Source organism: Telopea speciosissima, chromosome 9 (assembly GCF_018873765.1).
Source record: "Telopea speciosissima isolate NSW1024214 ecotype Mountain lineage chromosome 9, Tspe_v1, whole genome shotgun sequence".
Lineage (NCBI taxonomy): Eukaryota > Viridiplantae > Streptophyta > Magnoliopsida > Proteales > Proteaceae > Telopea > Telopea speciosissima.
Genome location: NC_057924.1, coordinates 5,177,718 through 5,189,981, shown reverse-complemented (window position 1 = coordinate 5,189,981; position 12,264 = coordinate 5,177,718). Strand labels below are relative to the sequence as shown.

Genomic DNA, 12,264 nt, shown 5'->3' with positions numbered 1-12,264 from the left:
TATGGTGTTACGGGCTTAGGTTAATATGAAAAACAAAAAAAGCTCAGTCCAGAATCCAGACCCAGGAAGAGCTAGATGTTAAGGCCCACGATAAGTAAGCTCTGGTTGGGGCTAGGCTTGGGCTTGGGCTTTTTTTATGACAGGAAAATAGAAATATCTACATTGTCTTCTTTATATAAAAATTACGAAGGAGAGCGTTATTTGAGAAATCCGCATAGAAGAGCGTACTAATGAGGTGAGAGGGGAAGAGAGAGGCGCTACCATACCCTTTCTTGGTGGCTGAGTGAACCTTGAACTAAAACCTGCATCCCATCCATAGTTTGAGGATCGAAAATAGATTGCCAATGCCTATCGAATTGGTTGGATTTGATTCCTGTCAATGCCTGATTCAAAAAAAAAAAAAAAAAAAAAAATTTAAAAAAGGTAAATTACTTTGACACCCTTGTATTATGGTGCAATTGATTGACACTCCTAATGTTTGAAACTGTTATGTGGAGCCCCATGAAACCTAGCAGTGTTAGTCTATCGTTAGTGGTTGAATTGAAAAGTCCACTTTACCCTTATGAGTTATTCAACTAAAACTTGTGAAATTAAAATGACCAACTTACCCTTTAAAGGTTTTAACCTAAAAACCCCAAATCGATTTAATCCATCGCCAGCAAAGATGAAGGTGAAGAAGATGATTGGAATTTTCGATAAGATTTACCGTAGCAACTCTCGGATGAAGGTATGTCTCTAGAGGGAAAATATAAAATCCAAGACCAAGCTCCTGGGAAAGCTACCAATAACCACAAAAGCAAAACTAGAGCCAACCGTAGAGAAAAGAATGTCCAATAGCCGGTTAGTTAGGCCATAAGTGGTTCGTGCTTCTTCTCTGTTGCTTGTATTAGAGTGATTAGCTTGCAAAATCCCCAATGTTAAAGTTTGTGTCACTCGAACCAACGACTCATTGAACTCTTCTGATCTCGTGATTTTGGATATTTGCTTCAAACTAGCGGGAATTTGATCTGAATCTGATTGAAGGAACTTCTTGAAATCCTTGGAAATGACTGAGATTGTCTTCGTGGAATCGGATACGGTTTTGGCCACGAAAGTAAAGGCTCCAAGAAGCTTTAAAAAGTAAAAACATCTTGTTCTTCTTCACCACAGAAGGCAAATAATAGACCTTAAAAGCACCATAACCAGTGAAGCTGAGCGTTGCGAGTAGCAAAATACATTTCTTCCTTCTCCATGAGAAATCTAATTCCTTCTGCGCCAACTGCATTTCCATGGAGAAGAAGAGCGTATAACCCAAAACCTTCAAAAATTAAACAAGTAGAGAGCTCCCTCCATCGCCAGACTAGTTTGTTTCGCTAAAAATAGAGTAATTGAAGGACCTATCATGAATGGGGATGGAACCAAAGTTGGGCATTTTAGGGTTTTTGAGCATGTGGGAGGGGAAAACAAAGAAAGAAAGAAATGTGTTTCCATTCAATAGCAAACTGCAAGTGATGGGAAGCGGTAGTGCTTGCTTCGTTCTTTTGTGGCGTCTGCAAATCGCCACAACAACAGAGAGAGAGAGAGAGAGAGGATTATTCATCGATGAAAGTGTTTAAGTGAAAGGGTAAAATGATCAATTCATTACCCTTAAAGGGTATTTTGGATTTTTCTAACCCATGATGTCATCACTAAACGGTGACTGACTAACGAACAAGAGCTTTTGTAAAAACTCTCTTAAAATGCAAGGGGGTTCAAGTAATAGTTTCAAACTTTGAGACTGTCAAGCAATCGGCCCATAGTACATGGGGGTATACAAGTTATTTACCCCAAAAAACCAGTGGTTATAGTGTCTAAGTAGGTTTTGAGTCTTTCGGCGGACCATGGTTCTTAATCTTGGGATCCGTCTCAAGATAGTCAGGGCTGAAACCGATCCTATATAGATCTAGATCGATCAAAATCTGTTCAAATCGGACAGCTTTACTCTTGTATTTTTTAACTAAAATTGGGTTTTATTAACTTTTTACCCTTTGGTCGTACCATTGGATCGGTATCAAATCGGTCAAGATCTAGGATCGATCTCGGCTGATATCGATCTGAGATTACGAACCATGTTTCTGACCGATTCCAATCAATTCTAGTTTAATCGCAATCAGAATCCATGGAGGCAAATTCTGCTTATTGAAATATTGGGAAAAGGAAAGCTAACTGGTCGTGTGGTTCCTGTGCCTAGGCATAGGACCGCACCAAAATTACCGATCAGCCATCAATGAACTAAAAAATCTCATTCAATTAAATGCTCTTGCACACTCTTATTGCCCCCCACCCCAGTCTAAGGGTGTCAAAACCAAACTGAAACCATTTACCGAAATCGAACCGAACCGTGTAAATCGAAATCGACAGACCATTTAGTTAAATAATCCGGTTATGGTTTTAGAAATGACACCGTTTATTTAATCGATTTCGTTTGGTTTAGACCAATTAATCCAATGATTTCAAAATTAAAATCGATTATAACCAAACCGTCTAACTGTTTAAAAACCTAACAACTTTTTTTTTTTTTTAATAAATGAAAAATCAAAACCTAGCAAGTAGCAACCACTAACTAATCACGTTTCTTCATTAATGATTTCCTTTTTCAAAAAAAAAAAAAAACTAATAACTCAGTAAGTAATAAGTAATAACTAGTATTAGTAAATAGAATAGTAAATGTGTATAGAACCGTCTAACCGAAACCGTGCTACACGACTGATTAGTATTCTCTTGTCCTCAATATTTTGAACTATGTGTACAGTTGCTTGCTCGATTAGTTAGAGACTTCCCAATTGAAGTGCTTCCCCCTCCCCCCAAAACACAGGAGGCCATGGGTTCAACTCTCTTGATCACATTTGTGCCGATGAAAGGCACCTTCCCCTCCCTCCCTCATAGTTGTAGTTGTGTGACTTGTGTCGGCTTGTCTTAACCTTCCCTCTCTAGCTGCAGTTGGCATTTGAGCCCCTAGATTGAACTATATAATCCCATTCATTGTGCGGCCCGGTTTTAAAAATGTAACGATGAGAAACTCATCGTTCCCTCGTAAATTCCAACAACGCAAAAGTAGTAGTACTAGCATAAGAATAATAACACTGACAGGTCAGCGATCCGCGTGAACTCCTACCATTCAATAGGAATTCGGAAGTCTTCTTATTTATACCCTAAACCAGTCATTTTGAATTCATTCTCCGAATTTCAATCGACCGCTTTCCCGCCTGCTCCCGCTCAAATCCTCGCACTCTCCCTTTCTCTCTCTCTCTCTCTCTAGTCCGCAATGGCGCCCAAGGCTGAGAAAAAACCCGCAGAGAAGAAGCCAGCAGAGAAAGCTCCGGCCGAGAAGAAGCCAAAGGCTGAGAAGAGACCGCCGAAGGAAGGGTCGGCTACGGCAGACAAGAAGAAGAAGAAAAACAAGAAGGGAACCGAGACCTACAAGATCTACATCTTCAAGGTGCTGAAGCAGGTCCACCCTGACATCGGCATCTCCAGCAAGGCCATGGGCATCATGAACAGCTTCATCAACGATATCTTCGAGAAGCTCGCACAGGAGTCTTCCAAGCTTGCTCGCTACAACAAGAAACCCACCATCACCTCTCGCGAGATCCAGACAGCTGTTCGCCTCGTTCTTCCTGGAGAATTGGCTAAGCACGCTGTCTCTGAGGGTACCAAAGCCGTCACTAAATTCACCAGTTCTTAGATGTTTGGTTGCTTTTATTAATTCTAGATCGATATATGTAATCATAATTGTCTATGGGTTTTGGGGTTTCGATCTAACTTCTAGTTACATTTTGATTCTATTTCTAATGTTCTGGGGATCGATTGCTTGGCTTACTGTAAATCTTCATTTTCCTCCCCAATGTAGAGAGTATTTCACTTCGTCTTCTCTTTCCAATGCACGTTGGTTCTCTTTTGATTTAGAATATGAGATTGCCATGTTTATTGTCTATCTTTAATCTACTCCGGCAGATATTGGGTTTTTCCTTAGATGCCAAGAAAAGAAAATAAAAAAATAATAAGAAAAAAATAATCATGGTGATACACTGATTGATTTATGATTTTCTCTCTCATTCTCAATTTAAATTTTTTCTTTCCTTCCTTGACATCCTAACAAACCGATTTACTGTTGAGATGGGTCTAGCTGTTCGGGAGGAAATGTAAGATAATAGTTTGTAAATGAAAGCCACATCCAAGCAGGGTTTTAAAAATTAAGACGATTTGGATTGGAGGCCAATCTGAGCTATAATTTCATCCAAAAAAAATATATATAAATTTTGGAACATACAAAAACTCTTGAGAGTTGTGAACCCTAGGATGGTGGGTGAACCTTATTGTATGGGTGGGGAGGAAAATGCCCTTTAATCCTATTTAGAGTTGGGAAAATGCACACTAATGGCATGAATACTAGTATACATTTAAGGGGGCATTGTATTGAATTGAATTTTTGAAATTTGATATGTGGCTAATCTAAATCATGTTCTTTTTATCCAATGGTTGAAATGAACATATCATTTGTTCACATTGTAGAATAAATGTCTTGTGACATTTGGAAAGATAGTAGACCTTTGTGATGATAATAATTTGCCTACTAATTAATGGTCGACATATGGATAGATATTTTAGGAGGTAGTTCTCTGCATAGCCACACCCAAGGTGAATGGAGAATCCTTTGCCCATGGGTTTTTTTAATCTTGGGATGGGTATGAAATAGTGGACAAGGAAATACCAGTTTTGTAATATAGGACAGGTAGAGTAATAATGATCTTAGATAGATGGGTGAAAGAAAATTCTCTTATATTTTATGGGAGAATGATATGTGAGTCACTGGAGTAGGGTACACTTAAATCTGTCTCTCTTTGTCACATGAAATGACCTTCTTGTCCTCTCATGTACAATAGCATTTTGGTGCAATTCTTGGTGTGCTTCCTATTATTGCTTGCTTAGAGAAACATCTCCCATAGTCTCTATAAGCTCATATACCATATATTTATATATTATGGGAAAAAGATCTCTACTTGGTAGTGTTTCCTATGCCCTCTCACATGGCATTGTGAGATGACACCTCTACCCCCATTGACCCAGACACTTGTGTAGAGACCATCCGACCAAGTAGAGATCTCTTGTCCATTATATTATATAGATATGAGTTGGGCTCAAACCAAAAAAAAAAGAGCCAGGTCTGGATTGGCAGAAATCCAACCCACTCCCTGAATGGGTTTGGGCCCATTTGTACACATAATGCCGGACAAGTAAGATTTAACCCAAAAGAAATATAAACAAAAGTTGCATTTTTCAGTTCTGTAGATTCTTATATGGTGGGGGAAAATATGGTTTATGGTAGGATGTTAAGTAGGTTTTATTGTCACTAGGGTCTATTATGCTTTCAAAAATCACAAGTTATATTCCAGTTATGTGGATAGATGACATGTCTGTTCAGACTTAAGACAATATTTACATAGAGAGAACATGGTCTACCCTATTTTGTAACGACACACATCGCTATGCATGTGTATCAATATTCTAGATATTACTATGCATTCTCCCAATTCTAAGTGGGAACAAATGGTTTAGATTAAAAAATATAATAATAGATGGTTCAGATTTGTCTTGTGATTTTTTAAAACATTACCTTCTTTTGTTACATGGATAATTACCATTTTTTTATTTTATGCACAGGTGAACATCAAGGTTTCTAATCGATATATCAAGTTTTAGTCTAAGAGGAGTTTTCACGAGTGCAGAGAATCTTCACATACGTGAGCGATTCAGCTGTTCAGATAGAATCCATTTTATGGGAATGTTCCATTTGAATGGCTGAGTTGTTCATGTACGCTCACTTACGTGAACATTCACCCCCTCAGTTTTCACGTGGTAACATAAAACATTGAAATCTCTTCGGAGAAATCTGCTAAAATAAAGAATTGATAAATTAAGGGCTACCACGATGGTGCATGAACATCATGCGAAGGACATATGATTAAATTTGGGTCTTAATTTTGACATGCCACCAATCCACATCATCCTCTTGTTATTCAACTCTGTTTGGATTGGACCTATCTATCTATAAATTTTGAGCCCTATCCAAGTTACCATGTCCAGATATATGAGTTACCTAGAAAACCATTTCACAATAAATAAAGGGATTTTCTTATTGACACCTTGAAAATGTCGAATAATTTGTAACCTTATTTTTTTTTCACATATAAATTTTATTTTTTCCAATGAGAATAATTCCTATCAGTCCTCGTGTAGTACCTAAACAAATGTTAAATAGATGATAACTTTTGATAAGGACATTATAAGTTACTTTCAAATTATTTTGAAAACCTTTTTTTACTCCTAACTTGATATACTTTTGATAAGCTTTGAAAAAACAGAAAAAATTTTAGATGGACATGTGTAGAGTTTTCTAAACGAACATGTTAATTTTGCCACGTGAAAGGGTGAATTATCAATTCTAACCATTGGATGTGTGTTGGAATGGTCTAGATTTGGATGTTTAAATTTTCATACCCAAATTCAATAATTTACCAAGTTTTTGATAGAATACCCTCTCATGTATGTCCTTGCATCCCGTTGATGGTCTACATGATCTTGGTGGTCTTAATTTTTCAATGTTTTATTTTATTATTCAGCAAACTCTGTTTGGCTTGAAGAAATTTTAGCAAGAGACAAAATGGTTTACTTTCAATTTGAAAGGTCAACTAATTAAGCCAATTAACCAAGGAAACAATTAACTAATACTTTACCCAAAAACAAAAACAGAAATAATATAACTAATACAAGCTTTTCATTTAAAAAAGAATTCTACATTTACTAGCCCAGACCAAATGGCTGAAGTGCCAAGATCAAACAGCTCAACTAAGCAATAGTAGGATGATTTGAATGGTTCAAAGTGGTTGTGGCTGTTGAAGTCTTTTACTAAGATAAATAAAATTAGGGAAAAAAAAAAGGTTAAAACCAGTCACATCCATGTTGATGTTCATACATATACTCTTATTAGTCCCCGCACTGATGCACGGGCTACACGCCCAGATAGTGATCTTGCCCATAAAATTATTAATGAAGCCAATTGTACTAAGAAACGTTTGTATTTCTTAACACGTAATTAATCAACTCACAAGTTCTCTTGATTAATTAATACCCTTCAACGGCCATTCTGTTATATGTAAATATTGTAATATTTCTCTTTTGTAACTAAACTAATTTGATTGACCCTCTACCACATAAATTAATATTTGAATTATTATTATTTGCCGTGGAGGTCTTTCGTCTACTTAAAAATGTCAACATAATTTGTCTTAAATAGGGAGAATTATAAAGCCAGAAATGATTAAATAAAATAAAAAATTATAGGTTAAAAAGATGGACTACTGAAAATAAACAAGAATAATCCAATACAAGTGGGCCTTATGAATTTGAGTTGGAGTGTTGGACTACCAAATTTTATGCCAAGATAGTTGGAGTGTTGGACTACTAAATTTTATACCAAGATAATCTAGGGCAAACCCTATCAAACCATATTACTGAAATTTGCCACATCATCTCTCAAATTGCTCAAAGTGAGTGGACCACTTTGCCAAGGTTGACAAATGAGCATATTATTATTTGGCAAAAATTTCCCTTTAGCCATCTGATGCTATTGAAGTCCATGGTGAAAGAAAATTTAATCCTTATTTTATTATAAAAAATAAAAATCCTTTGAACAGTCAAGAGAAGGAGAAGATACACTAGCCCTCTCTCTCTCTCTCAAAAAAAATGTTCTTGTAACCTCCTATATATGAAACCATTATGTCGCATCTTATTGGTGAATTCTTCTAGGTTGGTTGCCCAGAGAACCCTCTCCCTAGCAAGTACAAAAACAAAATGGTAACAAAGGCCTAGCATGGCTAAACATGAAGCACAAAGTTGGCCTATAAAATTAGGCTTAATTCTAGAATGGGGAGGTGTGGTTGTGTTAGGCCCATCCCAGTGGCTCAAGTTGAAGGTGGGCACTACCTACCTCTACACTGTGAAATCACATATCTTTTGTCTGTCAAAGGATGAAAACAAAAGGGTTTTGCACTGAAATTCTAATTATAGTGCATTTGCCCTTCTTTGTGCAATAGGAGTGGAGCCAGTCTTATTTCTTTTTTCCAAAGATTAAAAATGATAATATAAAATTTATAATAACTTTTTGTCTTATATGATCCACATCGATGTTAAAAACACAATGCTATCATGCATGAAAAAAGACTTAAAGAAAATGTTAATTATTTTGCTATGAAATACAAACCTAAGGTCTGGGGGTCTGGGACTCTGGGCTAGCATAAACGCGGGCCTACTCTATCATTACTCAAATATTTAATAATCTTGGTTGAAGTATAAACTATAAAGTGGCTGGATTCAGGTTGATTTTCCCCATTCTTTGATCGAAATTCCGTGGCCGATTTTTCACCAAATAAAAAATTGGGTCGAATCAGAACACCTCTAAGTGCCTTGTTTTGGTTCAATTAAACCAAGGCCAACTGGTCCCATCTAATTTTGAAACCTTATCTGGAAAACCTCAAAAGCTCAAAACTTCCCAGGCAAACCCTTTCCCACCATCATCTGAAAATTCCCTCCAATACCAAACCCTCATTATTGGAATCTTTTATCACCAACCCCACAACCACAACAACTATTCCGGTCGTTCGAATGTTCCTTATCTCTTTGAACATTGTACTATTAGTCTATATATTTTCATAAATTATAAAAAATAAAAAATAATAAAAAACTATTAGCTGTGTTTTCTCTTCCTTATAATATATATGGTGGACTCACTCCATTCTTCACTTTCTTTCGTAGAGGGTAATCAGATTCGAAAGTAGTACTACTTATGGACTGGGCCAAATTGAGAGTCCACACCAGATTTCAATGGATCCACCAAAGAAAATGTCGGTCAATCACATCACATCAAATGGGGAGTTCTCATCATCCTATCGGTTCGTTCATCATGGGACACGTGTTCCTACCGGTTCTGCAATTCCAGATGTCTATCCTCACGCTTGGACACGTAGAACAGCTTCGTCTAAGAGCCGGTGGCGTTAGACCATCTCCTCGGTAATGGTTTATGGGCCCCTATTTTTACTTAATTGGGCCGAACTCGTGAGTGGTTTCAAATCCCAACTTACCTAAAACAACAGTGAAGAAAGAAGCTATCCAAAGCTTTAGATCGATCTGAATAACCATGCTAAAGTCAAGTCTTTTAAGAGCGATAGATTATCAGAATTATGATATTTGTATTTGGGTGGTTATAAAAGAATTGAAATTGAAGAAATTAAATATTTCTTTTCCCCTTTAACCTTATCATAATTTAGATTGCAAATTACAGCAATATCTCTAACATATTTACAGGATACAATAGACAAGCTTCCCTGACTGCTACTACTACTACTACTATTTACAGAGTAGTGAATGGTGGAGCTGCTTCTTCCTAGTGACTCCAACTCTTCGCCGTCACTAACCAAGTCTGTATTCGCCGACGTACTAGTTTCCGGGTGTTCGTCTGTTGGTGTCATGGTTTGATCATGGCCCATAGAAACAACGTGTTCTTCGTGGTTGTTTCTTCTGACTGTGATCCAATCTTCGTCCCAAGTCCAATCGGGTAGCCTTGGGGTTGGGGAAGAAGATGGGATGTCTCCGATTAGCCGCCGGATTCTTTCCGATGGAGAATTTGAAGAAGAACCCAATACCAATTGGTTGTTGGAGATGTGAACTGGTATTTCTGTTTCTATTTCTGTCTCGGATTCCTCCACTGATTCCCAGATGCCTTGATCGAGTATGCTCATCGGAGAAGTTGAAGTTGCGGAGGTAAAGCTTTGTATTCGCTTCAAATTCAATTGTAAGCTGCAACCGTTGTCGTCGAGAAATGGGTGCTTAAGAAGCTCTTGAACCGTCGATCGCTCATTTGGATCTCTGTTGAGGCACTTGGACAAAAATTCCTTTGCTTCCTCTGATAGTAAACTTGGGAAATCTGGCAAATCAGAGGAGAATGCGATCCGGTGAAGCGCAGAGACCGGGTCTGCAACATCTGACCATGGAGGACGTCCTGTTGCCATCTCAATTACAGTACACCCAAGAGCCCAGACGTCGGCAGGAAAACTCTGTTCATCACCTCGAGCCACTTCAGGTGCCATGAAAACAGGGGTCCCTGCAATCGGCATCGCCGGAGACTGTTCCCCAACCCATCTCGCGCAACCCAAGTCGGCAATTTGGGTTCCATTTTGTCCAACCAGGACATTCCGACCCTTAATGTCACAATGCACGAGACCACGATTGTGTAGGTAATCCAACCCCTGAAGAATTGCTCGCGTGTGAGACCGGATCGCAGACTCGTCGAGGCTTCCACCTTGATGCCGAATTGCGTCAATGAGGGTGCCACCAGAGACATACTCCATGAAGAGATTGTAGACAAGCTGACCATTCTCATTTGTGACGTCGGAGCCAAGATACCCAACTATGCGAGGACACTTGAGCAGTGAAAGGATGCTCTGCTCCCTTTGTAAGAATTCCGATCTCGAGAGCTCCACAGATTTAACGGCGAAAAACTCTCCGGACTGCTGATGCATAGCGAGGGAGACGGTGGCGGAAGAGCCGCGGCCGACTGTTTGGCCTCTGATCCACCCCATGGTGGAGGATTAGATGAGAATAGGAGGAAGAGGAGGAAAGAGTGTGGGTTTAGTATTTTAGGAGGAGTTGGTGTTGGGGAGGAAGAGAAGGTCTTATATATTAAGAAGTCCGTAACTTTCGCTGGTGAATTGGGGTGGGTTTGGACCCAATATATTATATATAAAAAATTAAAGATGAAGATAATTAGATGGTAATAAACTACATTTTCCCATTAATCAATTAGGAGGAGTAGAAAAGGTGTACTATATATGGTGGGCGTTATTAATTTTTGTTAATATAATGTTAGGGGGGGGGGGGGTGGGCTTGGAGAGTTAACGAGTTCTTTAACAAGAATGCTCCACGTGTCAAAAGAAGATGAAATGTTGACAGCTTGGATCGACTGTTGGGTTGTGTTGTGTTGGGTTGGGTTGGGTTGGGTTGGGTTGGGAGGGGGTAAGCTAACTAGCTGGGGTTCAAATGATACGATTCACATGGTGACACGTGAGTAGATGCCAAAGATTTTGGGTGTGGGGTGTGTGAACACGCATGAGTTGTTTTGCTTTTGTTCATTCATGCACTCAAATGCTCAAGCAAGGAAAGGAAAGGAAAGGAAGTTTTTTAAATTAGTGAGAGAAGATGTTAATTTAAGGGTTGGAAAGGAAGGGATTAGGATTGGATATATATGATTGATGTTGGAATATTCCAAACTTTATACGGTTTAACTAACCTAAGGGTACTACTTAATTTTGTTCTGAATCTCATGAGAAGAAAGTGAAGATTGGACAGAAAGATATCTCTATTATATAATTAATTGAAAATAGAAAAAGATCAAGAAGAGAGAGTGGCGGTGGAGTGAAAGATTTGTTCATTTGAGATGAGGAATTAGGAAGAGAAGGCTTTAGGTTTGGAGAAGAAGAAGAAGAAGAAGAAGAGGTGGGAAAAGGGATCCTAAAATCATTTCTCATTTCAAAGGAAAGGAGGAGGAGGAGGAGGAGGAGGAGGGAATTCCAAAATGATTTCAGTTCCCAGAATCACAAAAAGGGAACAAAAAATGTATTTAAGTAAGGCAAGCAACATTGATGCATGGATGGATGGATTCTCTATCACTATGGTTTGGCTGAGGGGGTTGAACTGTGAGCTGTGAGCTGTGAGCTGTGCTGTGAGGATAGGTGAGGTGGAGACAGGGGCAAAGCCGACAGAAAGCGATTCCTCTCTCTCTCTCTCTCTCTCTCTCTCTCTCTCTCTCTCTCTCTCTCTCTCTCTCTCTCTCTCTTTGTTTTCTTATTCTATTTAGTATACTTTTTAACTTGGAAGTGCCGCCCTTTGCAGCTTTGCTTTACCATTTGGTAAGGAGGAAGAGACGGTGAAGTTGTGAGTGAGAGTTTTAGAATTAATAAAAGGATGAAAATAGTAATCCCAAATGCGTGGGTTCCAAGCATAATCCCAATCCAATTAATCATTAACAAAATCTTATTTCTCACGCATTCCCTTCCACGACAAAGAGGAACCCCCCCCCCCCCCCCATTCATACTATGATCCAAATTTACAAATTTTATTTTGACCTTTGGAGTGTGTAGTGTGGAGTGTAAAGAATAAAAGAGTTCAACATCCGTGAGTGTGTGTGTGTAGCGT

At 38.6% G+C, this 12,264-nt stretch overlaps 2 protein-coding genes across 3 annotated transcripts; one reads left to right on the top strand and one right to left on the bottom strand.

The window, feature by feature from the left end:
* The first annotated feature begins 3,215 nt into the window (after positions 1–3,215).
* LOC122639724 (probable histone H2B.3) lies at positions 3,216–9,742 on the top strand. 2 transcript variants are annotated; one of them, XM_043832657.1, is made up of 2 exons: positions 3,216–3,705; positions 9,733–9,742. In XM_043832657.1, the coding sequence occupies exon 1, from the start codon at positions 3,284–3,286 to the stop codon at positions 3,701–3,703; it is 420 nt and encodes a 139-aa protein (XP_043688592.1). In that variant the 5' UTR covers positions 3,216–3,283; the 3' UTR covers positions 3,704–3,705; positions 9,733–9,742. The 2 variants fall into 2 exon arrangements, with proteins under 2 accessions (XP_043688592.1, XP_043688591.1); XM_043832656.1 differs by lacking the exon at positions 9,733–9,742 and adding an exon at positions 3,744–3,892 and having other exon boundaries at positions 3,216–3,703.
* On the bottom strand, positions 9,276–10,669 carry LOC122640285 (mitogen-activated protein kinase kinase kinase 18-like). Its single transcript, XM_043833436.1, has one exon. The coding sequence runs from the start codon at positions 10,650–10,652 to the stop codon at positions 9,276–9,278; it is 1,377 nt and encodes a 458-aa protein (XP_043689371.1). The 5' UTR covers positions 10,653–10,669.
* Between the last annotated feature and the right edge of the window lie 1,595 nt (positions 10,670–12,264).